The 27,458-nt window shown below is 42.3% G+C and overlaps 1 protein-coding gene across 1 annotated transcript in view; it reads left to right on the top strand.

Annotated features, from left to right (window-relative positions):
* Nucleotides 1-18,709, top strand: part of STMN2 (stathmin 2) — a 62,058-nt gene extending 43,349 nt beyond the window's left edge. Inside the window, exons 4-5 of the mRNA XM_045005560.1 lie at nucleotides 13,296-13,487; nucleotides 17,342-18,709. Of these exons, the coding sequence (XP_044861495.1) occupies nucleotides 13,296-13,487; nucleotides 17,342-17,401 (252 nt within the window). The 3' untranslated portion in view covers nucleotides 17,402-18,709. The remainder of the gene's footprint in view (nucleotides 1-13,295; nucleotides 13,488-17,341) is intronic.
* The last annotated feature ends 8,749 nt before the right edge of the window (nucleotides 18,710-27,458 follow it).

Here is a 27,458-nt window from a genome sequence, read left to right as displayed (position 1 = left end):
AGCAGTCCACTCTGTGCAACATGTTTCCTTGCCAAACCTGGAGATTTTATTGTGAGTTTCCCCTTAGGAATTATTTTGTTCTTCTTGTAGCAGCCTTAACTTTCAAACCATGGCTTCTACTCTCTTAGGAGGAGCTGCAGAGGTTGGTTTCACCCAACTGAGTAAGGCTTATTAGCACTAGGGCCAGGTGTGAAAGTAACTTACAGGACTTACCGGTGCTGCCAGAGTCCTGAGGGGGTTTGGCCTCATCTGGAAGAGGTGTAGCCTCAACCGGAAGAGACGGGGCCTCTCAAGATTTAAAGGCCCTGGGGCACTGGCTGTGGCTGGGAGCCCCAGGGCCTTTAAAACAACTGGGGGCTCCCGGCTGCAGAGGTGGCTGGGAGCCCCTGGGGCTCAGGGGCAAATTAAAGAGCCATGGGCTTGGCCGCTGTGGAGCTCCAGGCCCTTTAAATCCCGGCCCCAGCCCGGCAGCTGAGCTCAGGCGTGGATTTAAAGGGCCCGGAGCTCCCACCGCTGCGGGGAGCCCCGAGCCCTTTAAATCCCGGCCCCAGCCTGGCCACCGAGCCATGGGCGGGATTCAAAGGGTTCTGGGCTGCCCGCTGCTGCAGGGAGCCCAGAGCCCTTTAAATTCCTGCCGCGGAAGCCGATGCAGTCCGGCACGGCATACTGGCTCTTGCCTGTACGCTGGACTGGACCGGCTTACTTTTACCTCTGACTAGGTCCACACAGTCAGCAATGCTGTCATGGGGGAATGAGACTAGGAAGCACTGCGGAGGAAACGCTAGACAGCGAGGAGGTGGGGAATATGACAGAGACCAGGATTCTGCGTGGATTCTTGCATTATTCCTCATGTCTAAGAGGTCATGCTCCTGCCCTTCCACACAGTTATTCACCCCCCACCCTGAGGGGCCAATGAATCTCTTTAATTTTTTGCAGCTCTGAAGCTACATACATGTTGCATTGGTTTGGCCCCTTTCAAATGCTTTTGCATGCAATGGCATGGGAGATCAATGCCAGAAGCTACCTTTCACAAACAGTAACTCAAAGACAAACAGCGATACTAAACAAAATCCAATGGCTGGAAGCTGACTCTAGACAAACTGAGACTAGAAATAAAGGGCAATTTTTAACAATAAGGGTAATTAATAGTTAGAATAACTTACCTAGGGGTTGGTGGATTCTCTGTTACTTCAAGTCTTCAGAGGTAGGATATGGTTGGAATTATTTATTTATTAATACAGGATATTGCCAGGCACTAATTCAACCACAAATTCCTTTATTCAATCCAAAAGCCAAATGATATTTATACAATTACTCTAAACATGCCTAAAAAGTTTAAATAATAAGCACTTCTTACACCCGCGCAGTAACAAACATTCATAAGCATTTGATCAGAGTACTCACAAATGGGCTAGACAGAGGGGTGCTTAAATTCATGTTGGCTGGCTCCAACTGACCAGGCAGGTATTAGTATTGAACCTTTACAGGTTCATGTTGTGATACTCTAACAAACAAATGATGTCACTTCCAATCTCTAACTGTAGCTCAGAACCAGTTTTGGGCAGTGTGGGACTGGGCCCCGTTCTCCAATATAAACATTGGTATGTCAAAGTTTACTACCAGTTCACCACAGAACTTTTAACCAAATTGTGATAATCTTCTATAATTTAGAGGCTTTTTTCAAGGACTTTTCCTCCTATCTTATCAGCATCCTTTTAGGTCCAGTTGTTCCAGTCAAGCCACATTCCAAGCTTTGCATTCTCCCCAAAACTTGTCTTGTTAGATGCTACATTCCTTCCAACTTTTGAAGCTTTTATTTTCAAGGCCATGTTGCATATTTTTCCTATATTTTCAAAGCCTTTCCATGGTTGGTAAACCCCCTTTATTTTACTTACACTACAAAACACATATTTTCCTTCACTCCAACAGATGTCTTTCTAAAATATACACTATAGAATCATAGAATATCAGGGTTGGAAGGGACCTCAGGAGATCATCTAGTCCAACCCCCTGCTCAAAGCAGGACCAATCCCCAACTAAATCATCCCAGCCAGGGCTTTGTCAAGCCTGACCTTAAAAACCTCTAAGGAAGGAGATTCCACCACCTCCCTAGATAATCCATTCCAGTGCTTTACCACCCTCCTAGAGAACAAGTTTTTCCTAATATCCAACCTAAACCTCCCCCACTGCAACTTGAGACCATTACTCCTTGTTCGGTCATCTGGTACCATCCTAGATGACAGTCTAGATCCATCCTCTTTGGAACCCCCTTTCAGGTAGTTGAAAGCAGCTATCAAATCCCCCCTCATTCTTCTCTTCTGCAGAGTAAATAATCCCAGTTCCCTCAGCCTCTCCTCATAAGTCATGTGCTCCAGCCCCCTAATCATTTTTGTTGTAGTGTGGGGCCCAAAACTGGACACACTACTCCAGATGAGGCCTCACCAATGCCGAAGAGAGGGGAATGATCACGTTCCTCGATCTGCTGGCAATGCCCCTACTTATACAGCCCAAAATGCTGTTAGCCTTCTTGGCAACAAGGGCACACTGTTGACTCATATCCAGCTTCTTGTCCACTGTAACCCTAGGTCCTTTTTCTGCAGAACTGCTGCCTAGCAACTCGGTCCCTAGTCTGTAGCAGTGCATGGGATTCTTCCATCCTAACTGCAGGACTCTGCACTTGTCCTTGTTGAACCTCAGATTTCTTTTGGCCCAATCCTCTAATTTGTCTAGGTCCCTCTGTATCCTATCCCTACCCTCCAGTGTATCAACCACTCCTCCCAATTTAGTGTCATCTGCAAACTGGCTGAGGCTGCAATCCATGACATCCTCCAGATCATTAATGAAGATATTGAGCAAAACTGGCCCCAGGACCGACCTTTGCAGCACTCCAGCTGATGCTGGCTGCCAACTAAACATGGAGCCATTGATCACTACCTGTTAAGCCCAATGATCTAGCCAGCTTTCTATCCACCTTATAGTCCATTCATCAAGCCCATATTTCTTTAACTTGCTGGCAAGAATACTGTGGGAGACCATATCAAAAGCCTTGCTAAAGTCAAGGAATAATATGTCCACTCCTTTCCTCTCATCTACAGAGCCACTTATCTCGTCATAGAAGGCAATTAGGTTAGTTAGGCATAACTTGCCTTTGGTGAATCCATGCTGACTGTTCCTGATCACTTTCCTCTCCTCTAAATGCTTCAGAATTGATTCCTTGAGGACCTGCTCCATGATTTTTCCAGCTCAACCACAAGTTATAGCAGCAGCTCCCAAACTGTAGGTTGCGATCCCAAGTGGGGTTGCACCATCAGCAGATGGAGTTGCAGTGATCTCTACTACAGGAGGACTCCAGCTTGCCCCACACAATGTGACCTCACATGTACAATGTGTGCGAGGTCACAATGCACGGAAGATGTGATTTTGCTCTACAAAAATAGCATCCTCTGCACAGCACGACCTTGCACGCATCATACATATGAGGTCACACTGTGTAGAGGACGCCATTTTGTAGAGCAAAATGGTGTCCTCCATGCGGCATGACCTTACGCGTATGGTGAGTGCGAGGTCATACTGTCATGGAGGATGCCATTTTGCTCTTCCAAATGGCACCTCCATGCTGATTGAGGCCTGGACAGGAAATACTTAATTAAAATGGGGTTGTGCCAGCAAAAAAGTTTGGGAACCCCTGAGTTATGGTCTTGATAAATCAATCACTGGTGAAATTCAGTAGCCTGTGTTATATAGGAGGTCAAACTAGATGATCATAATGGTCCCTTTTGGCTTTAAAATCTAGGAATGTATGAATCAAGAAGCAGGAGTCCCAAGGTTATTCCTGAGCTCAGATCTCCAGCTATCAGTTTATTGTGACTGGCAGAACATGAAGTCTGACAGCATGACTATTAATTATTAAAATTATTCCTATGGGGAAAAAATAATTTGTGAACAAACAAATGCAGAAGGTGGCCTCTCTATCGAATGTGTGTGAAATAGGGTTTTGCTTTTTTTCAGATAAAAAATTCTGATGCCAAGAGCTTGGAAAATAATGAAAAATTAAAGATGTGCACTACAGCCACAAAGAGAGAAAATGATAAAATACCAAGACATCTTAGCTAATTGATTGTGTGTGCAACATTGGGGCCTGAAAAACTCCCTTTCCCAGAGATATCCAAGGAGTAAGAGGCTACATTTGTTTTCCACTTAAAATTTTTAGAAAGGTCAGTAGGGAGAGAAATGGGAAAGTGAACAACGAGCACATAGATGGTCTCAGCATTTGCCACTTCTCTCCCCCATTTAGCTAGTTTTCCTTTCTGTTTTGCTTTCTTTTGTTTAAAATTCTTTACTGTCCTTTGGCTGCTCTGCATGGCAGCTGTGTTTGTTTGGAGATAGAATACAAAATGAAGGGCAGTTCTTTTATAGAATGAGCCCTGCAGTGTACTGGAATGAGTAACATAGCTCCCACTTATGGTGCGTCTATGTAAGTTACAGCATATTCTGGTGTACTATTCTCCCATCTGCTGTTAATAAAGTCCATTTACAATAATTCTCTGTGTGCCTCACACAGCAGTTTCTCCCCAAGAAAGCATTATTGGAAGAGATATGTTATTTACAAGGTGGAACTTGGGCACTAGATATAAAGTTCTGACTAACAGTCGGACATCTGAGTTAGCTCTGGAAGAGAGAAGAGCTGGTTGTTATATTTCATGTATCATTATTTCATTGTAGACTTACTCACACTCTGATCCCAAGCGCACTAGAAATATCAGACCCTACAACCATATTTTGCATGAAATTCTCCCAAACACAGTGTGGGATACTCACAAATAGGATGTTGTTCTTTAGTACCCTCCCCATCACCACCAAACACTGACACCTTGGCTCGTAAAAGGAGTCAAACAACAAGAAGGAAAACAGGAGTCTTAAAATGGAACTTATGTTGAAATAGTTGTGGAAAGGTTTATTTTTTCAAAATAACAACAATACATATAACAGGGTCCTTTATTTGGACTAGGGCTACATGGCCACGTGAAAGCAGAAGCAGTCTATAAGTCCATTGTATCTATGCTATTTTGATGACAATGCTGACAGTGCTCTCCTATATACTCCTAACCATTGCATGCCATGGGAAGACAAACACATTGTTCTGCACACACATAAAAATCCAAACTGAGGAGAAAGAGGCCCTTAACTGAGAAATCCTGTCCTCACATCTCAAAGGGAAATCAGCTAATCCAAAGCACAATTGTGTCTTATAGCATTTGAATGTATCAAACTCCATGGCTCCTTATGACATTTCTTTTCATATTATATTTGCCCCACCCAAAGGGCTTAGGCCAGGGCACAGCAACCTTCGACACATCGCCCATCAGGGTAATCCGCTGGCGGGCTGCGAGATAGTTTGTTTACATTGGCCATCTGCAGGCACGGTCCCCCGCAGCTCCCAGTGGCCGCAGTTCACCGTTCCTGGCCAATTGGAGCTGCGGAAAGCAGTGGCCAGCACATCCCTGCGGCCCACTTTGCTTCCTGCAGCTCTCATTGGCTGGGAATGGCGAACTGTGGCCACTAGGAGCTGTGGGGGGCCATGCCTGTGGACAGTCAACGTAAACAAAATGTCTCACAGTCCACCAGCAGATTACCCTCTTGGGCCACATGCCAAAGGTTGCCGACCCCTGCCTTAGGCAATGCCATTCTGCTAAGAAAAGAGTTGTCACTGACTGCAGTAACTACTCTAGGCCTTCACCCTGCAATAGGATGCATGTGGATGACCCCTTATGCACTACAAAGTCCCATTGACTGATATAAAGGTTATATTGGTATTTAAGCTTTACAAAACAACAAATATTTAATTACAGATGAAAAATCTGTGTACAGTAAGGATGGGAACTATACAGCCAGTTCCTATACATTTCTAGTGAAAACTGGACATCTAAATCCCTTAGCTTTAAAAATCTCAGCCTCAAAATATGTTGAATTCTCTTCTCCAAATGTGACATTTCTCTTTCGGCTTAAAATTAATGGTAAGAGCTATTTACCATTTACTTAGGTACCAGGGAATATCCATAATTTTCTTCAGTAATGTGGTATTAGAAGAAGAAGTAGGTTAAATCAATATATCATGGCAAGATATTTTTCCCTTAAAGCATATTTAATGAAAAAGTAGATATCTGGATCCAGTTAAGTCCAAAATTATTCCCTACAGTGTTCTAAAATAGGGGCAATCAAAAATGAAATGTAAGGGACTCAGATGTAGTAGAGCTCATGGTTAGTTGTATATTATCTGTGCCAGTCTAGAAAACAATTAAATCAAATACCAATAGTCAAATAGTCAGTTACACAGAAGCCAGTAGAAAACTCACACAAAAAATTGCAATTGCAATTTCAGAACTCATGTATACTAGCAAGTCTATTCTCATCCCCACACAGCTACATTATACTCATTAATGTTAATGGAAGATCTATACATTTTGTCTTGTCCCTGAGATGCTTCATGGAAGGGACACAGTCGTCAAACTGCTAACCCACATTTTACATTAATATACCACTGACATCAAGTTTGCTTTAAAAAGAAACATTTCGGACCAGATTCAGACACTTTATTATACCAATTGTAATCGGAGCCAGCCAATCAGTGGGCTAGATGAATGGCATTTAATTATCAGTATAAATCAAAATTGGAGTAATTAGAAACAGACTTATTCAGAAAGATGCATTATATACTGAAAATAGAATACTATAGCTCAAGAACTGAGGCCTGGTCTACACTAGGGGGGGTTCGAACTAAGGTACGCGAATAGCGTAGCTGAACTCGAAGTACCTTAGTTCGAAGTACTTACCCGTCCTCACGGCATGGGATCGAAGTCCGCGACTCCCCCGTCGACTCCGCCACCGCCGTTCGCAGTGGTGGAGTTCCGGAGTCGACGGGAGCGCGTTCGGAGTTCAATATATCGCGTCTAGATGAGACGCGATATATCGAACTCCGAGAAGTCGATCGCTACCCGCCGACCCGGGCGGGTAGTATGGACATACCCTTAATAAATGAGCTATGGAACTTTTGATATCTATGTGGTTGGTTCAATCAATGATTAAATGTTGTTAACGTCAGACAACTGGTTCATGGCCTCTATGAAATGTGTTGGTGGCCTCAAAACAGTTCCCCAAAAATAGCTCTCTCCATTGTAAAAACAACTTGCTGTCAGCGCTAATTGTTCTGCCCCCACCACTGTCTTTTGCTAGAGAGGAAAGGATTGAATGGGCCTGGAGACTGACCCATGCTCTCAGTGCTAGAAATGATCACTCCAGGATTAGGTTTAGGTGTGTTGGTGGGATCAGAGAACTTTGCATTGCCATTACCAATGGTGTGTGACTGTTTTTGAACAGAGAACTCCTGGCTTCTGGGTGGTAAATCCAGCTCTTTTCACAAATACTCATTCACTAGTACAAATCTAGAGGGGAAAATAGCAGGACTTTTATTATTATTATTGTTGTTTAAAATAGCTAAAGAAGAAACAAGCCTCATTCTTAGTCTGTCAAATACAGATGTTCACAATCTACAGAGCCAGATTTTCAACACATGGCCTCTCTTTGTGATTGCAGCCTTGGGAACACAACCAAACGCATATATTCACTTAATGTATGTGAGCTAATTATAGACCTTACATGCACAAAGCCCAGGAACATGCATAAGGTCCTTGCAAATGTCTTTCACACGTAAATTATATGCAAAAACTGTTCGTAAAGCTGCATGAGAGCAAATGATAGTCTCAACAAGACACCTCTGAACATTTCTCCACATTGCAAAACCAAGACACAGTTTAGCACTGCTGGATCAATGGGAAAACAGACTGGAAAATGGAGATGCCAGAAAGGACGTTCACTAGTGAGATGGGCACTGGACAAGGCCTCAGGAAACCAAAGATAAAAAGTGGGCCACTTAAGTCATTGGGAATTTTGCCCTTGACTTAAACAGAGGAAGGATTTCATCCACAGATTCCACTCCTAGCTCTTCCACTGATCTCTTGTGTGACCAAGTCACTTCACTACACTGCATTTGTTCCCCTCCCACTTTTTGTCCATTTTGTCTACATAGAATATAATTTCTTCAGGACAGGGCTGCCTCTCACTGTGTGTTTGTACAGTGCCTAGCACAGTGGGGTGTCTATCGCAGCTGGGGCATCTAGACACTATTGCAATACACATAATAATTCATACTGTGTCCCATGTGAGGAATGAGATGTAATGGCAACGATCTATGAAGAAGCCAGTGCTGTGCAAGCCAGCATGGTGTCTAGTTCTACCCCATTCCCCTGCTTTGATGCGCAACAGCAAGAAAACAACTAAATTCATTTCCCCTGAAAATGTCATTCCTTGATCTCAATGTTGTTTTTCTATAAATGCTTGGTCTTTACTTTGGCATTTACACTGCAGGAGGAGACCTTTATCCTGGCTTAACATTCTATTCCATTAACATTATCTCTTCAATATACAATACTCTGAGATACAAAGTTAATGCAATTCCCACTGAATGTGTTAATTAAAAAAATCCAGCAACTGGATTAATTTTGCAGCATCAAAATGAACCTTTCATAATTGTAACGTGCCCCTATATATCCTTAAAACTAATACAGTCAGGGTATGCATTCAAGTGCAAATTTCATCTTTAAAAGGAATTGTTCTGCTAGTTCACTTCTTGCTATTTGAGTAATCCTTTCTTTTTCTCTCTACAGAACTGATTTAATATAATTTTGGATATACTTGTCACAGGAAAAGTAGGTAAATCTGGGAAAATAGAAAATCCTTGTATATACATACAGCTGAACCCAATTTTCTACTTGAATGTCTTAAAATGACACACCTCCATAGTCTGCATTTGCAAGTTCTACACTACAGGCACTTTGACATTTAAAATGGGCATCCAGTTGACTATATATCTATGTAAGCATCCAAATGTGGGATTTGGAGCTCCTAGAAAAGCACCCCTTAAAAACTGGGATCATAGTTGCTTTTTACAACATCCACTAAAATAAAAATTAAAAAAAAGGTCATAAATAACTTTGCTGCATTGGCCTCTTTTTCGGCATACTTGAATATCAGCTTGAGTTGAAGGATCTGTGTCTAGAGTGCTTTACAACATGTGTAAGCAGACGTTATAAGGCAAAATAATGTTGTAAGTCAAAAAAGCTAACAATGTTAGCAACCATTAGGAAAGAGATAGATAATAAAGACAGAAAATATCGTAATGCCACTATATCAATCTCTGGTATGCCCACACCTTGAATACTGAGTGCAGTTCTGGTTGCCCTATCTCAAAAAAGATATGTCAGGACTGGAAAAAGTACAGAGAAGGACAACACAAATGATGAGGGGCTTGGAACAGCTTCCAGATCAAGGTCTATGAAATCAGGAATGGTGTGGAGACAATAAATAAGGATGTGTTATTTATCCCTTCACATAGCGCAAGAATTTCATTGGGTGACCCCTAATTAATAGGCACCAGAGATTAAACACATTGCCTGGGGATGTTGTGAAGGCCAAAAGTATAAGTGGATTCAGAAGAGAATTATACAAGTTCATGGATGATAAGTCCATTAATGGCTAGTAGCCAAGATGATCAGGGATGCATCCCCATGCTCTGGGTGTCTCTAAACCTCTGACTGCCAGAAATTGGGACTGGATGACCGGTGGGCTAACTTGATTATTGCCCTGTTCACTCTCTCTGAAACATCTGGCACCAGCCACTGTCGGAAGACAGGATACTGGGCTAGATGGACCATTAGTCTGACCCAGCATGGTCATTTTATGACATTTATACGTGTGCGAGAAACTTGTTTGTGCTCTAGTGTAAAATGTTATGTCTGGGAATTAATAATAATCCCAGACATAAATGAATAATAGCCAAAAATGTGTACAGAAATATTCATAGGAAGAGACAAATGATGTAAACTATAGACTTTCTGTTTCTGTTGGAGTTGTGCACAGGTTACCTTTGGAGCCCCAGCACAGAATCTGAATTCCAACAGAAGTAACTAAGGAGCTAGTTTGCTAATCACAGTCATGTTAGTAATCATTCTTTAGCTCAGTGGTGGGCAACCTGTGGCATGCGGCCCATCAGGGTAATCTGCTGGCGGGCCGTGAGACAGTTTGTTTACATTGACTGTCTGCTGGCACGGCTGCCCGCAGCTCTCAGTGGCTGCAGTTCACCGTTCAAGCCAATGGGAGATGTGGGAAGTGGCGGCCAGCACGTCCCTGCTCACCACTGCCTTAGCTCCTTCAACATGTGCAGCAGACTTTGATCAGACATGGAGGAAATGTTCTTTTGCCACATGTTTTTGAGGCAGATACCATTCCACCATTACAGTGCAAAAAACAATTTGGCTTCACTCCAAGTCTTGCTTTATTAGGCTATGGTGGTGATGGGACCATTGAAGGCCAGATTCAGAACTGCTGTAAAATTGAAGTCAGTGGAAAAATTTACATTAGCTGAGGCTCTCCCCCTGTTCTTTTCCATTTATTTTGCACCAGCCACTTCTTGTAGCTAGACTAGTGTTCATCTTACAATGGAAATCGTCCATTCAAATTCCTGTCCCATTCCAGGTTGCTAAATTCTGGGGTATTTATGGAAGAGTTTATATACATACCCAGGCCGTTTATATTGAGAGATCAGAACTCTGCCATATATTGTACATTATGAAAATACCCAGACCAACAAGGCCCCGTTCAATTGTAACAATACGAGGCCCTGTTCAATTTTTAGTCAGGTAAACTCCTATTGGTGCCAACGTGGTATCTCACCTCCTAGAACTCTGTATACTTTACTATAAAATTAACTTATGCCAATAAAAATTATGTTTTAAACTGTAAGGGATTTGAATGCATGACAAACACAGCTTGAGAAATGGGCAACATTTTCAAAAGTAACTAAAGTGGCTGAGACGCCTAAGTACCATTGAAAGCCAATGGGATTTATTTTGAAAACTTTACCCAGAACGACAGTGCAAAAGCTAATTTTCAAATATATCTTCTAAATAGCCCTGGATATCTCAGACTATCTGCTGTTTTATTTAAGGGGAAGTGTTTGATTGAATTAATAGATAATGGGGTACATTTGGTTATCCGCACTTGCATGTTTTTAATCCTCATGAAATTTATCTCTCAAATTATTAAATCTACACCATCTGTAGTGTTAGGGGAGATTATTGTTTAATACTATAGTATTTTTTCTACGGGAATAGTCATCAGAAATCACTTCTTATACCAAAAGGAGGTACTGGTCCTTTAAGGTAGGGGCTGCTCAAAATTCTTCAGCATGTGGACCACACTTTAAGGGAGACACGGTCACACAAAGTACCTTTACTCCTGGTCATGGCTATGTGGATCACTTCCCCCTCTGTTTGTGATTGCCCACACCACTTTCTGTTTCATCTGAAATTCTGGCCTCTACAATGGTTTCTTACATGGAAGTTAATATTTGGAAAAGATTTAATACGATGTTAGCTCTCAGCACCTGATTTAGCAGGGGGGAAACAAGGAGGAGTATTGGCTATGTACCCAGCCAACTCACCATGCACCACCAGCGAGTGCTCTGAAGACCATGGTTTGAACACCTTCGCTTTAGGCACGTCCATGAAACCATGCCAGAGATGAAAGCATACAGACCACACATGGCAGAAGTTCATCAGTGTAGGTTTCCTCTTTAACCTGAAACAGGCCATTTGTTCCTTTCCAAAGCTGAACATTTCTTACCTCAGTGCCTCGCTACAGTTTGTGAAGAGCCACTAGTATGAGTTCTGCTGCATTTTTTGGAATCTGCTCTATTTCTCTGGTTGGCAATCTTTGTTTTGTGTGTAGCTCATTGCTGTTGTCAGAATTTTCTTTTTAATCTTATTACAGCACCCTTTATCTCATGTGAGAGAATTTCAGTGCTTTCACTTCACTTCAGTGACTACAAGGAGGTTTACAGGAAATCGCATTCATTACTGCAATTTGTAATTATTGGTGAAAACTCAATTTAGCCCCTAAAATGTGGGCTATATATGTTGGTCTAATTTTATTGTTGGGTTTAGTGTGCAAGTGCTGGGTGGTGTTGGTGACCTGTGATATACTGGAGGCCAGACTAGATGATCTGATGGTCTCTTCAGGCCTTAAACTTTATGATTCTGATGTGTTTACACACAAAACAGTGGTAACCTTCACTGAAACCTGCACATATCAGGCTCCTACCACATTTCATTCCTTTCCTCCATTCTTCCATTTTCCTCCCTCAGGTTCATTTTATAGCACAGTCCACAGTGTTGCTCGTCATTTCCAAATATTCCCCTTAAATATATTTACTTTGGACTTAAGTTGCTCCTGGAACAGTCTTAACATTGCAACCTTGTTGGCTTGCATCAGAAGATCAGTGGTTTCATTTTGTTTTAAGTGAACTTCAGTGTCCTAAACTTAATTCTAAACTAACAGCAAAGCTCATGTTTCTAGCAACTGTGCTCATAAATAAGGGTAATATGATACAGGGTACAGATTGCATGCATTTAAGATCCTCTGTAGATTTCATGGTCTTTGCAGAATTTAAGCTTTCAATTAATATATATTTAGGCCTTTTGTTTGGAAAAATAACCTTCTTCCTGTTTACAGAAACAAAATGGAGCCAGATCAGATCTGAACTTCCTACATTCATCTTAACGGAATGTTAACTTGAAAGCCTATCTGTGACCATTTCGATATAAAGATAGTTTGAGGAAAACAAAAAATTCATAGCTCTTGTTTCTGAAGCCCAATTATAAAAGAGTATATATTTTTAGACTGAAATCCCATATGATTTTGAAATAAAATGTTCATGCATAAATGACTGCATCTCTTACCACTGAAATATTTAAGGCAGGTACAGACAATGTCACATGGTAGCCTTACTAATCCAGAATTCTCAAATACTCTTTCAGATGTTTCCTTATTTGAATTCCTCACGTATGTTCAGTGTCTTCATACCTCAGTTATTGAAATGGGCCTTGCTTATAACGGATGTGGGGGAAAACAGAGTTTTCCCAGATTGCCCCTCAGATCTATTGCCACTATAAATACATTTATTTATTTATTACTCTACTATATATTTAATTAATTTAGTTTTTCCAAGCATTTCAAGAAAAAAACAAAACATTAGATCCCACAAAAATCCAGACTTAGTGCACTTGGCCCTTTCGAATCAAAGACTTGCTTATTAGTGTTTTTTATTTACTCAGACTGCCTTATGCACTGTCTTCTGACATTCTCTAGACGATTGCCTCAGCAGGCTGTATCTTTTTTCCCAGTCCCAGGAGGCCCAGGTGCTGAAACATCTGGCAGAAAAGAGAGAACATGAGCGAGAAGTCCTTCAGAAGGCTTTGGAGGAGAACAATAACTTCAGCAAAATGGCAGAGGAAAAGCTGATACTGAAAATGGAACAGATCAAAGAAAAACGTGAAGCTAATTTAGCCGCTCTTATTGAACGTCTTCAAGAAAAGGTAATCAGGTCGTGACTCCACACCACAGCTTGCAGCAGGAATTTTGGCCAATTTTTTCAAAAGTAACTGGTGATTTTGGGTGACTCCATTTTTAGATCCCTTAACTTGAAGCACCTTTAAGGGGGCTGATCTTCTGAGGATGAGTGCTCAGGGCTTTCTGAAAACCATGTCCCACTAAGGTGACAAGCCGAGAACTCAAAAAATCACTAATATTTTGATAAATCTTGGCCTCCTTCTCAGCCTGTACCAGCTAGTTCTCTACTATACCCAATTCTGATATGCTCCCAGGCCTGTTTGTCTGTTCCCTTTTCTGACTGAGAACTGCACCTTTACCCTTATGGGCAAAGGGTCTGTGTTTTTTAAATCAAAGGCCCCAAGTTCAAAAACAGAAAAAACGCCAAAGAAAGGTTGTTTAGGTTTAATTTCTGGCTTCTAAGCAGGATTTATGAACAATGTGGAATAAATTATTTGTCTCATGTTTAACCACATTCATCCATAATAGACTGTGTTGCAATCACTCTCCTAATTGAGGGAGATTAGATCTATCTTTTGGACCCCTTCAATATTCATCCCCAGGGGCTGAGTGTACCTACCATTCCTAATGCAACCCTTCCAGCCTGGAAAGCAAAAAGCACAGGAAAAGGAACCAGATGTGATAAAGTCCTTTTAACTTGTTCTGCAGAGAATGATAATTTCTCTCTGTTGGGATGCAATACGAGCTACTATTTTGAAGCATCTAATATGTCAGCAGACAAGTGTATATACCTCTCAGTTGTCCTTGATGAAGAGGGATGTCCATTTTAGATCTATGTTTTTCTCCATCTTACACCATCTCACCTTTTTAACTGTAGATAATGGGCATCGGAGATGTCAAATGAGGAAGCAGAGCTGGACAAAAAAAAGAGGGCAGCATTCTGTGTTATACCCTAAAGAAGGATGTAACAGGCTGTTTCAAGCAAGTCTCTGGGAGCCCCAGGATTGTGCCTAACCTCCTTGACAGTGTTGTTTTAAATAAGCTTGCATGCACATATCCCAAAGTCCAGCAACTCAAAGGAAAAAGACTGTTAGTTGTCCTTGGGGTAATGAAAGGAAATAGGGAGGGCAAAAGGAGCAGCTGCATGCTCTAGACTGATGTCAGAAGGAAGTCCCTTTTTGTCACAGTCCATCCAGATGAGCAAGTAGATGACAGATACATGAAGTCAAGGGAATGCTTCTGAGAAGAGGCTGCCCTCTCCCCACTGGAGGTGAAGTCCAGGTGGGAAATGTGGATAGACCAAAAATTAAGAACTTTGGGATTTAATTAACAAACCCACAAGCGCCCAAAATGCCGACCATGACTATGTAAGAGGGAGCAAAAATAAAGCAGTGAGGCCAAAATCTTCAGAACTGGCTTCTAATTGTAAATGCCCCAATTTTGGGGTGCTCAAAGGCTCCCACCATCAGATGCCACTTGTGGATGCCGAAGTCAGTGGAAACGGCAAAGGATCAGCCTCTGGAAATCAGTCCTGCCCTAGCCAGCTAACATTTGCCACACAAAATTAGAGGCCACCTATGAAAATTTGACCTTCAAATTACAAATGAGATCAACACAACAAGTTTGCCATGGGCCTGTTCCAAAGGCCAGTGAAGCCAATGGACAGACTCACATTGACTGTAGTGGGCTTTGGATCAGTCCCCATAAAGGAACGTGACGACGTATAAATCTCACATAGGATGCTCACTGGAGGCACCCTCACTTGCAGTTAGTTGGCCATGGGTCTTTGTTGCTGTTGTCACTTTGTGTTTGTCATTGAGTTTTCAGATTATATTCTCAGAGCTAAATACATGAATGAGATCGAAATCTGATCATTAGTTTATATGAAAGGACAGCAAGGAAAAAAATCCCCAGAAATGTGCCAAACAGCCAGAAAAAATACAGCTTTGTAAAGGCTCTGGATGGAAGCTTCCCAAATTCATTCCACAGCTGTTGTTTCTGAGTACAGGCCCATGGTAACATGAGTATCTGAATTTACAGTGGCTCCAATTAATCTAAAATTAACTACGGCAGAGCTTTGTATTACAGCCATTAATGGTTATTATTCTAATCAGAAATGACCAAGAGAAGACAAATTCGCCAGCGATGAACAGAAAGGCCTAAAGCTGAACCTTGAAGACAGCTGCCATTTTACCTAGAAGTTCTAGGAGAATCTGCAGGGCTGGCCATCCGCTCAACCCAGAAGCAGATTTACAGTGAAACACAGGGTGCCCCAGGGCTCGGCAGCTGCGGGGTCAGAAGTTTGGTCCTGCCAGGCCCCACTAACTCTAAATCATCCACTGGCTGAACCTCATTTTTGGAATACTCAGATTGCCCCTTCTGAGTGATCTCACTGATTTCAAAATAAGAGCTATCCCATGCCTATGTCATGCTCCACCCCCACCAGCAGCCAAGCTCCCTCCTTCCCCGCCTTTTCCCTGAGGCATGCTGCGTTCCCACCCCTCTGCCTCCCTCTCCCTCCTAGTGCGCCCGCTGCCACCAAACAGCTGTTTGCCGGTGCTCCGGTCACTCCAGGAGGGAGGGGGAGGAGCAGGGCCACAACGCGCTCAGGGGAGGAGGCGGAGAAGAGGCAGGGGCAGGGCTTTGAGGAAGGGGGTGGAATTGGGGCAGGGTGGAGCAAAGGCGAGGCCCCCACACTCCCCCTACACATACCCCCCTTAACCTCCTGACATGAGCCGCTCAGGCAGGGGGCTGGGAGCACCCCCACAACCGCAGCCCACACCCAGCCCTGACTCCTTCACCAATCTCACACACACACAGCCCCCTGTCCTTCCTGACTCCTGCATCCCCTCACATCCCTACCCCCACCCTGAGCACCAAATGGGAGCTCCTGCACCCTCCCTCCCAATCCCCACCTGCACCCCTCGCACCAGACAGGAGTGCCACACCCCAATCCCCTGCCCCAGCCCTGAGCCCCTCCCACACCCCAAATCCTGGCCAGATCCAGCCTGCTCCTGCACCCTAACTTCCTCTCTCTTATTCTGCACTCCCAGCCCTGAGCCCCCTCCCGCACTGGCCAGATCCCGCACCCCAGTGTTTTTTTACATTTTTTTTTATAAAGCATTAAGTAGTGAATAACATTTCCACATAAGTATAAATAAAACTGTCAACATATCCTTAAAAGCTACCTCTGAAATGATGCCTATAAATTTCTCCTGCTGGCACTGGTTAAGGTAAATGATGATCTGCAATTTCTGCTTTTCTGCTCAACTCTGCTCATTTTGTTACTCATTCCCGCACTCTTCCCCATCATATGTGTCTAGTTTTCCTCATGTTGTGTCTTGTCATCTAGATTGTGAGCTCTCCGGCTACCTTGATGGAGCCATGATTCTTAACTGCAGCTCCTACATACTACTGTAAAATGAACAGTAATAATAACCACCTCTCACACACAAAGATATGGTAACGTGCTAGCAAGAAGGTAATTACCTAGAGCCAGTTCACCTCGGCTGAGATTAAATTTTTGAGCGACATTTTGGAAAGCAATGGGAGTTGTGTGCATTCAGCACCTAGAAGAATTGGACACTTAGGGTGAAATTCCCTCCTGTGCAGAGGGCATGCCATAGAGGCTATGTCACTCTTAAATCCTACTTAAGACCTCAAAACAGGACTTAAGTCAAACTTAAGTAGTGAATAAGCCTTGTGCTGGCCTGGTGAATTTCATCCTTCATGAGCAGCACCCCCAAAAGATTGTTGTTCTACTGAGGCAACCTATGCACAGGAGAACTCTACACAGAGAGCAAGGGGTTTCCATTAAGAATCTTCCTGGGCAGGTGCAGCAAAGAAGAGGTTTGACCTTTCCCTTCTTGGTGTTTTCCAGGAGAGGCATGCTGCAGAAGTCCGTAGAAACAAGGAGCTCCAGGTGGAACTGTCTGGCTGAAAAAAGCAACGGTGGATGAGACACCTCCCCACCATTAGTAAACTCCCCTGCCTATATTATTACGGATCATGCGATATCAGTATGGGAAATGTATGACATGGTTTAAAAAAAAAATCAAGAACTCAATAAAAAAACAAAACAAAAACAAAAATAAAAACAATATGGTCTCTCTGCAGAATGGTTTGCTTGATGTTTAAAAAAAACTTGGATCTTATTTTGTAAATACTTACATTTTTGTTAAAAAATACAAGTATTGCATTATGCAAGTTATTTCATAATCTTACATGTCCTGTAACAGGCTTTTGATGTTGTCTGTTTCCACTCAGTTGAATTTGCTAGGTCTGTTCATTTGAAGCAGCCCATGTCTAATTCCATTTCCTGCCATTTTAATTCTAACCATGCAATGAGGTCAATAGTAGGTCTATGGTGCTAGAGACCAGTCATCGCCTAATAACCCAGAAGGCTTTGTAATCAATAAGCTCTGTTAAAACAATAACTAGATCACAGGTATTGTGACTCCACATGAAGCTGTCCAGATAAAAAGCTCTTAAAACATTGTGTGTTCATAATTTATTTACATCTACCCTTTGTAGCATTAAAATGAACTGGAGATTAAATTGTTATTTGCAATGTTTATTTTGTCTGCCTTCATCAAATCAGAGGCAACAAATATTGCTTTTTTAATAAGAGCTACTGATAAGAAGGCAAGGGACATCAATCTGAGCAAAAGTTAAGAAGCTGAGTATTATAAACAGCTAGCTATGAAAAATCCTAAATGGTACACAACAGCCATAAAAAATGCTAATTGTCTCACAAGCTTAATTCACAAGTTGAAGATTTATTGATGGAGCAATTAATCAACATCAAGTGGCTTTGTCTGTAGATGCCATGATCTATGATATTCATTTGAAGCTACTGTGTTACATGTGTAAAAGTACAAGAGGCTACTGAATATTTCCACCGGGGACCTGTGAGCTGGTTGTTGCGGTTTTTTTTTTGTTTTGTTTTTTTAACACTGCCGATTTCCACTCAACATGACCTGTCCTCTTCAGTGTTAGTCAACCTGACCTACTTTAAAGACATCTAGAAAAAAAGAGGGCTGATGTGGCAGGAATAATTAGACAGGGTGCTTGTGCCAAGTACAGTATCACCAAACCTAACATAACCCCTAAAATAGCTGCCGTTTTGAAGTTGTCCCTACCCCCTGGAGGTTGCTGCCTGCATATTCTACTCTTCATTAGTGCTATTTTCCTGTATGTCATTGTGAGCAAGCTGTGATTAATAAAGAATTGGGGTTCTGTGAACTGAAAAAAGGCTTGTCTGTTCTCTCGCTCCATCACTTCTCTGACACATGCCACAGTGAAGTTAAAGTCCACTGACTTCATAGCATCATGGACGTTAGAAACGGAAAGGCCTATGAGTAGGTCAGGGAGCCCATTCCCCTGCCAGTATAAGATTAATCCCTACACTATATATTTTTATTGTTGCGACATAGTGCTTATTATTATGTGTCTCAGAGGCTGAGATACAATGCGATCCTGAAGGGTGACTTTACAGAGCATAGAATGGAATAAAAAAAGAAACCACCAGTAAAAAGTCATGTGGGGATGCAGGATTACCATTGTCATGTCCCACAACAAGCACGTATCCTGGCCCAACACTTGCTGTTCGTTAACACATTGATATTAGAGCCTAAGGAAACTCACTTCCAGGCTTAAATGAACACGGCAAAATAGCTAGAGATGGTGCTGAGCAGCAGGTTTGGCTGTAGAACCAGATCTGGACTCACACCATGTAGAGTCACAGGTTTGGTCCAGAACCAAATCAAGAATAATTATTTTCAAATAGTTTCTGATTTAAATCCAGGAAAGCAAAGCTACTGAGAGATTGTTCCTGAAGAAAGATGGGCCAAGACAAGAAATATTTATGATGAATTTGGGGGGTTCCAGGCCCCCAAATCTGAACCAACCCAGCAAAAGGAGAATCCACCCAACAAGTTTTTCCAAAACCAAACTCAGTCTGTGCAGGGCTTTTGGCTCATTTCTCAGACAATCAGCAAATGCCCACACTGGCACAAGGGCATGAGCAAAATATCAGATTTTGCAACACATAACAATAGGAGGGATAAAGCCCTTCACAAAAACTTGGTTTTGTTGTTTAAATTCCTTTGTTTTTATGGCAGCAATAACAAAAGAGGAAATGGAAAACACTAGGAATTGGTTCAAATAGCAAACTTTGGATCTGGATTTCATACTCCCAAAGTTGGCAGGTGTTTGGATTTGGCATTTTGGTTGCACCCATTATAAAGGTATATTCATAGATTCCAAGGCCAGAAGGGACCATTGCGATCATCTAGTCTGACCTCCTGCATAGCACAGGCCGTAGAACTTCCCCCATATAATTCCTAGAACAGAGCTTTTGGAAAACCATCCAGGAGCTCACCTAAGTTCAGAGGGGTTCAGATCGACAGGTTTGGTGTGAGCATTTCTCAAGCAAAGATAATATACTGGCACCTGAGGATCCTTCAGAACTACATTACTGCCATGTCAAATGGCTAATAAGATTTGGCACCATTTTAGCACCGTTCCTATTACGCCATTACTGTATACTTTCTAGCTGATCCCCATTTATACATTTGGTGAAATGGATCTATAAAATGGGGTTGCAGATTAAAGATCTTCCTGAAAGGTCAGAATACTCAGAACACCCATTTAAAAGCCTTTCTATCCCAGCCATTTTAAATATTTGAGCTTTTTGAAATTGTGTGTGTGTGTGCAGCACCTTCAACATTTAGGCCACTTCCTTAGGTGACTAACCATAGATTTGGGTGCCTAACTATATCTCCAGATAGATGTGAACATTTTTAGCCTAAGCACTGAAACTGAACTAACTGAAATTGCTGGTAGATCCTTAAACAGTGCAGTGCATACAGGGGATACTGTAACACCAGGGCAAATGCTTGGCCATCTCAGTGAGAGTTATAACGGCACATCTCTGCTCTGCAGTTGTGCCAAGACCCCATAAGAGGCACTGTTTTCTTTGCATGCTCACAGTTAACCCCAGTTTGCAGGTGCACACAGCAATGGCTGTGTGAGGTTATGGTATGGTATGTCCAAACAGTTGGTATGGTACGTCCAAAAAGTTAACCCCACTGACCTACTTCTTACTGATCCTTTTAGAGGCAAAGCCACTGGGATCAGCTGTCTCCGGAATATCTGAAGAGGTGACAGCCTGAAAAGGGGGGGTTACTCCCTTCACCTGAAGTGACCTGTAGAAGTTCTTTCCTCTCCTAAAGGCTGGATGACTAGAAGAGGGGGAATGACTGGGCAGATCTTACCACTAAACTGCCCTTGTAGTGGAATAAAGATTTCCACCTCCTCAGGCTTTCGGGAGGAGGACAGGGAGACAGCCCCTGTGCAATCAAACCCCTTTTTCTCAAGCTTTTGGGAGGAAGGAAATAGCGATTCTATCCTTCTTCAAGAAAGTGCAGTGAAGTTTGTCTCTGTGGGCCCTTTGCTACTGGATAGCTCTCAGACTACTGTATACAACAAAAAACGGACCATGTCTTACAATGGAGAGGCAATGTTTGCTTACATTTTAAAGTGTATCGCTCATTCTAAGTGTATTTCAGCAACGAGGGAGCAGTGGGAAACATCTATTTTGTTTAGAAGTAGCAATTCACCCATTAGGGATATAGCCAAGAAAGATAGAAATCCTGAAAATCTTATACGTTTGCCTTACTGTCTCAGAAATACTGGTGCAGTGGCGCCATGCAGTGGACAATTTTTATTTTGTTGGCCTCCACCAGGGAGAATCTCTAATCTAGAGCATGTAGTGTCAAGCTCTTCTTTCAAAGGGTTTTCATTGAATCGGCATTATGTTTTCACTAATACATTTGATAACTTTTGGAGTCCAATCACCAGGACCGGCTCTAGGCACCAGGAAACCAAGAACGTGCTTGGGGTGGCACAATTTCAGGGGCAGCATTCCAGCCACCTTTTTTTTTTTTTTTTTGCTTCGGCAGAGGCGATCTCAGAGGGGTGGGGTTTTTTTGGTTTGTTTGGTTTGGTTTTTGTGCTTGGGGTGGCAAATAACCTAGAGCCAGCCCTGCCAGCCACTTTAGATTATGACTGTTTCACTGCACTGCACTGTGACTGACATGAAATCTCATCCAACTGCAGACCTAGAAGCAGTCAGTTTATTCATAGATTCACAGTTTCCAAGGCCAGAAGGGACCATTGTGATCTAGTCTGATGTCCTCTATAACACAGGCCATAGAACTTCCCCCAAAATAATTCCTAGTGCATAGCCTTTAGAAAAACATCCAATTCTTTATTTAAAAATTGTCAGTGATGGAGTATCCACCACCACCCTTGGTATATTGTTCTAATGGTTAACTACTGTCACTGTTAGAAATGTATGCCTTATTTCCTGTCCAAATTTGTCTAGCTTCAACTTCCAGTCATTGGATCATGTTATACCTTTTTCTGCTAAATTGAAGAGCCCATTATTAAATATTTGTTCCCCATGTGGGTACTTACAGACTGTAATCAAATCACCCCAAACCTTCTCTTTGTTAAGCTAAATAGATAGAGCTCCCTGAGTCTATCATTATAAGATGTTTTCTAATCCTTTAATAATTCTCGAGGCTCTTCACTGAACCCTTTCCAATTTATCAACATCCTTCATGAACTGTGGACACCAGAACTGGACACAGTACACCAGGTCACTTCTGTGATGGTGCACCCCATAAGGCTTCATGGAAATATGCTTATGAATGTATATATATCACATAACTGGAATATGTTTTATGCTACATATGCCATGTAACATATCTCTGTAAAGGTTATGATCTACTGAATCTATTCATCCTATTTGTATGCATGTGTCCTTGTTGTATTTGAAGTTATGAATATTGGCTGTGTACTTGCTTGATTTCTAAGTAGCCTTAGTAAAGCATTTGGTCAGCTTCTTGAGAAAGGAATGTGCAAATTAAGTGCCCAATCAAGAAACATTTAAAGGACAATGAATCTTGGAAAGCTCCAATCCACATAAGATGTCTACCTGAGGATGTTCAGGGTAGCATGTAAACAATGGCTGCTTCCTGTAAAAACTGAATCATACATGGACATGTGACTTGTCACTTGGCCATGTGACTCCAAAACTCCATCTTGGAGCTGGACTTTGCATAGGAGAGAGAAGGGGGTCTCCACCCACAAGAGAAAGTCTAGTTAAACCCCTGGGTGACCCCTCCATTTTGTCTTCAGCTGGCTCAAAAGATAGCCTCTCCACCCCCAAGGATACCTGAGAGAAACTGGAACAAAGGATAGTAACTACAGGGGGTGTGAGTGATTGCTGGATCCAGACTAGAAGGAGACTAGTCTGTAAAAGGAAGCTTACTGGAACACCTCTGAGGGTGAGGTTTTATCTGTATTCAGTTTGCTTACTGTATTAGACATAGAGTTATGTGTTCTATTTTATTTTGCTTGGTAATTCATTTTGTTCTGTCGTTATTACTTGGAACCACTTAAATCCTACTTTCTGTATTTAATAAAATCACTTTTTACTTATTAATTAACCCAGATAATGTATTAATACTCGGGGAGGGGACAGCTGTTCATCTCTATCAGTGTTATAGAGGACAAACAATTTATGAGTTTACCCTGTATAAGCTTTATACAGGGTAAAACGGATTTATTTGCAGTTTGGATCCCATCGGGAGTTAGGCATCTGAGTGTTAAAGACAGGAACACTTCTCAAGTTGCTTTCAGTTAAGTCTGCAGCTTTGGGGCATGTGGTTCAGACCTGGGTCTGTGTTGGGGCAGACTGGCGTGTCTGGCTCAGCAAGACAGGGTGCTGGGGTCCCAGGCTGGCAGGGAAAGCAGGGGCAGAAGTAGTCTTGGCACATCAGTTGGCAGCCCCAAAGGGGTTTCTGTGATCCAACCCATCACAACTTCAGTGTCAACTACAGAGCTAGAATAATCTCTCTACTACTACTCAAGATTCTTGTTTATGCATCCAAGCATTGCATTAGTCCTTTTGGCCACAGAGTCACACGGGAAGCTCATGTTCAGCTGATTATCCACCACAACTCCCAAATCTTTTTCAGTCTGCTTCCCAGGATAGATTTCCCCCATCCTGTAAGTCTGGCCTATACTCTTTGTTCCTAGGCATATGTATTTACATTTGGTCATATTAAAATGTATCTTGTTTGCTTGATCCCATCTTATCAAGTGATCCGGATAATTCTGTATCATTAACCTGTTGTCTTCATTATTTACTACTCCCCCAGTTTTCGGGCCACCTGCACATTTTATCAGTGATGATTTTATACATGGCAACAAAGTATTCTAACTACAGAGCAGGACGGGGACAGCTATGCTGCCCAGACTCCTCCATAACTAAAAGAACAACTAGGATAATGTGACTTTAGACAAGCCTAGCACTGTCAGAGTCCTAGGAGGCAGCTAATGATACACAGCAGGCAGCGCAGAAGAAAAACCAAGGAATAGATAGGAGCAATTGCAGAAAGATAGGGAACAGAGAATGATGCTAGCATGGATGCTCAGTAACAGATCATGTGGGCTAGACAAACAAAGAAATAACTCTTGCACTTAAAACATAGGCCTAGCATCAGAGCAGATGAAAGAGACGGCTTAGCCTTGAATTCACCCTTCTACAAAGGTGCGTAGCCACAGAAGGCTTAGAATGGGGGATAACCAGGACACATTACAAGTAGACATAAAAATCCAGCCCACAACTTACCTGAAAAGGTAAAAACTATCATCTACATCTAGTATTAGAATTCCCCACACCATTGTATGGTATTGAAAAATAATCTAAAATTTGTTTCTATGTCCATGACGATAGTTCTGGGTGCACACATAGCTCACTGGAGACAGAAGACAACCTGAAAGCAGCCTTAAAGCCAAGATACAGAACAAGAGAGGGAGGTGTTGACTAAGGAAAGAGCCATGCCACAGCTTTTCAGACAGGAATGTACAGTACTTCATTGTATTATGGAAACACAGTAATATTTTAAACAGACATTCAGTTTATATTATATATTATATTCTATTTATTTTATTATATTATATTAAAATGTACTTTAGGAATATAACCCCTAAATTATTAAAATATCAAATTTGTACAACCATCATGTTAAAAATGATTTTTATATGTTCTACTTGTTTTCACACAAGCTTTTAATAAACGTTGTAAAATCATGCATGACCAGCAGGGGGCAATATATTATTATTAAACATGTGACTAAGCTCACTTTACATTTCAAATGTGGTAATCAGTGCACTACACTAAGGCCCTGGAACATAGGTGCTGGAACTACGGTTACTGGGGGTGCTACCTGGCTTGAAGTGGTTTCCATCACATACAGGGTTTACAGTTGGTTCATTGGCACTCAGCACCCCACTATACAAATTGTTCCAGCACCCCTGCCCTGATATGGAGTATTGTGAAGTTTGACATCCTGTTACTTGTCCTGAGATCTGGATTTTAGTTTGACTCATAAAATGTGTTACCCTCTGAGTGGGGAAACCCCACTGCTTTGGCTGGATTCCTTTATAGCAAAGTCCTATAGAACTTAAGGGTGAACACAGTGGAGATTTCATACGGCTCTATATAAAATACTCTAAAAACCTACAGAACATAAGAAAGATCTCCTGATGTCCATTTTTTTAACCATCCTAAAGAAATTCTATGGCATGGATAGAATTATCTATAAAATTCTATAGGATAATATTTTCTCTTAGTTTTCAAAAGGACTTCTCCATAAGTGTAGGTAGATAGGTAAGAAAGAAACTCCAGCCTATTACTGAAGGTTATCACCTCAGCTCATAGCATTAGGCCATAGAGATGCTATTCCATTTCCTTATTATACAGATTCTACCCCGATAGCTAGTTTACAGTTATTATTTGTATTCGGTCCCTCCCTATCAGGGATGTAGCAACATTTTGATCTGGGGGAGGGAGACTAGAGTTTAAAAAAAATAAAAAAGAAGAAGAGAGGTTGCTGTTGAATATCTTTTTTTACACTACATGATTATTGAAGAAGGGACCCTGGATAACTCACAATCTGTTCTGTTCAACCCAGCAGGGGGACAGTCTCTGATAGTTTCAGCAGCTTAAAGTCCCTCTCTTTCTCCCAGGGTATGTGCTGGCTCTTGATAGTCAAGGCGAGGTTGAAAGTCTCTCCTACAGCAGAGACTCTCTGGATCCTTTCTTCCTTGGCTGGAAAATAGCTTAGTAAACAGAGTATCCTCGTCTTGTGAAGAGGAATTCTACGTGCCTGGATGAGACTTACTGGTCTGTGCTTCTCCCACCCTTTCTGCAACCAGACTAGCTGTTTCCCTCCTTCTCTCATGAAGGCTACCTGTTCTCTTTCTCACTCTCTGTGCACAAAGACTTCTGATCCCCTCTCTCTAGGGAAACCTGGGATAGGCCCAATCAGCTGCCACTCCTCTGTGGCTGACTCCCAGAGCCTTTTGATTGATTCTTCCCTTCTCCTTCCTCCCCCTCACAATTTCAAAATTCCATGTGCTCTTTTGACTAAGGAAGATGGGAGGCCAGACATCAAGGAGCCCATGGGACTAATTGTATTCAATATTTTTTACTAATGACCTTGGCAAAAAAAGTAGGAATGTGCTAATGAAATTTGCTGATGATACAAAGTTGGGAGACATCGTCAGTACAGAGGAGGATCGGAGTATTATATAGGAAGATAGATCTGGATGACCTTGAAGACTGGAGTACAACAGTACAAAGTGCAAGGTCATGCACTTAGGGTCTACTAATAAGAATTTCTACTACAAGCTCGGGGCTTATCAGCTGGCAGTAACAGAAGAGGAGAGACACCTGGGTGTATGAGTCAATCATAGGATAACTATGAGCCACCAATGTGATGCAGCTGTGAAAAAGGCAAATGTGATCCTAGGATGTATTAGGGAAGGCATTTTCAGAAGGGATAGGGGAGTATTAATGCCATTATACTATACCCTAGTAAGACCTCATTTGGAATACTGTGTACAATTCTTGCCACTCATGCTCAAGAAAGCTGAATTCCAACTGGAACAGGTGCAGAGAAATGCTACTAGGATGATCAGGGTAGTGGAGGGCCTATCTTATGACAGGAGACTGGAAGACCTTGCCTCATTTAGCTTAGCAAAAAGAAGACCGAGAAGGTATAATTGCTCATTCTAAATACATTAGGGAGGTAGATACCAGGGAGGGTGACAAGCTATTTAAGCTAAAGCCCAATGTTGGCACTAGAACAAATTAATATAAACTGGCCATGAACAAACTGAGGCTGGAAATTAAAAGGTTTCTAACCACCAGAGGGGCGAGGTTCTGGGACAGCCTCCCAATAGGAGCTGTGGGGCAAACAACTTAATTAGTTTTAAGTGACAGCTGGACAAATTTATGTAGTGCAAATGTGTGACATGGTTGCTCGTGATGGTGGGAGGCAGTGCTTAGCAGCCCCAGGGCTCATTTCCAGTTTAAGACATATGTTCCTAAAGCTAATGCTTCATGGTTTCAGTCAGCCACCAGCAGGGATCAGGAAGGGATTTCCACCCCCAATGTATTTGGGGTGTGGGGGGGGGTGTTAGCTCCTTCCTCTGAAGCATCAGGGATAGCCCTGTTGGAGATGGGACACTGGACAGGGCTCTGAGGTGGCACAGAGCACTCTCTCTCTCAGGTGCTTGAGCTGGCTTGTTCTTGCTCATATGCGCAAGGGCTAACTGATGTTCATGTGTGGAGTTGGACAGGAATTTTTCTCCAGGTCAGACTGGCAGTGATCTTGATTGGGGGTATTTCACCTTCCTCTGCAGCATGTGGATGCAGGTCATACCCAGATAATCCTGGAAGGTATCTCATTTAATCATGCAGGGGCCTCAAGCACAGGTGCACCTCAGTCCCACCTCTTCTCTGCCTGTGGCACATAATAGTCTAGTCTCCTGCGGACTGTAATACTTTAGTCTCTGTTCAGTTGTTGGGTTTAGTGTGCGAGTGCTGGTTGGTGTTGGTGGCCTGTGATATACTA

This window comes from Mauremys mutica, chromosome 2 (genome assembly GCF_020497125.1).
Source record: "Mauremys mutica isolate MM-2020 ecotype Southern chromosome 2, ASM2049712v1, whole genome shotgun sequence".
NCBI classification, from domain to species: Eukaryota; Metazoa; Chordata; order Testudines; family Geoemydidae; genus Mauremys; species Mauremys mutica.
Note: the sequence above shows the minus strand (reverse complement) of the source record. Positions and strands in the feature narration are given on the sequence as shown.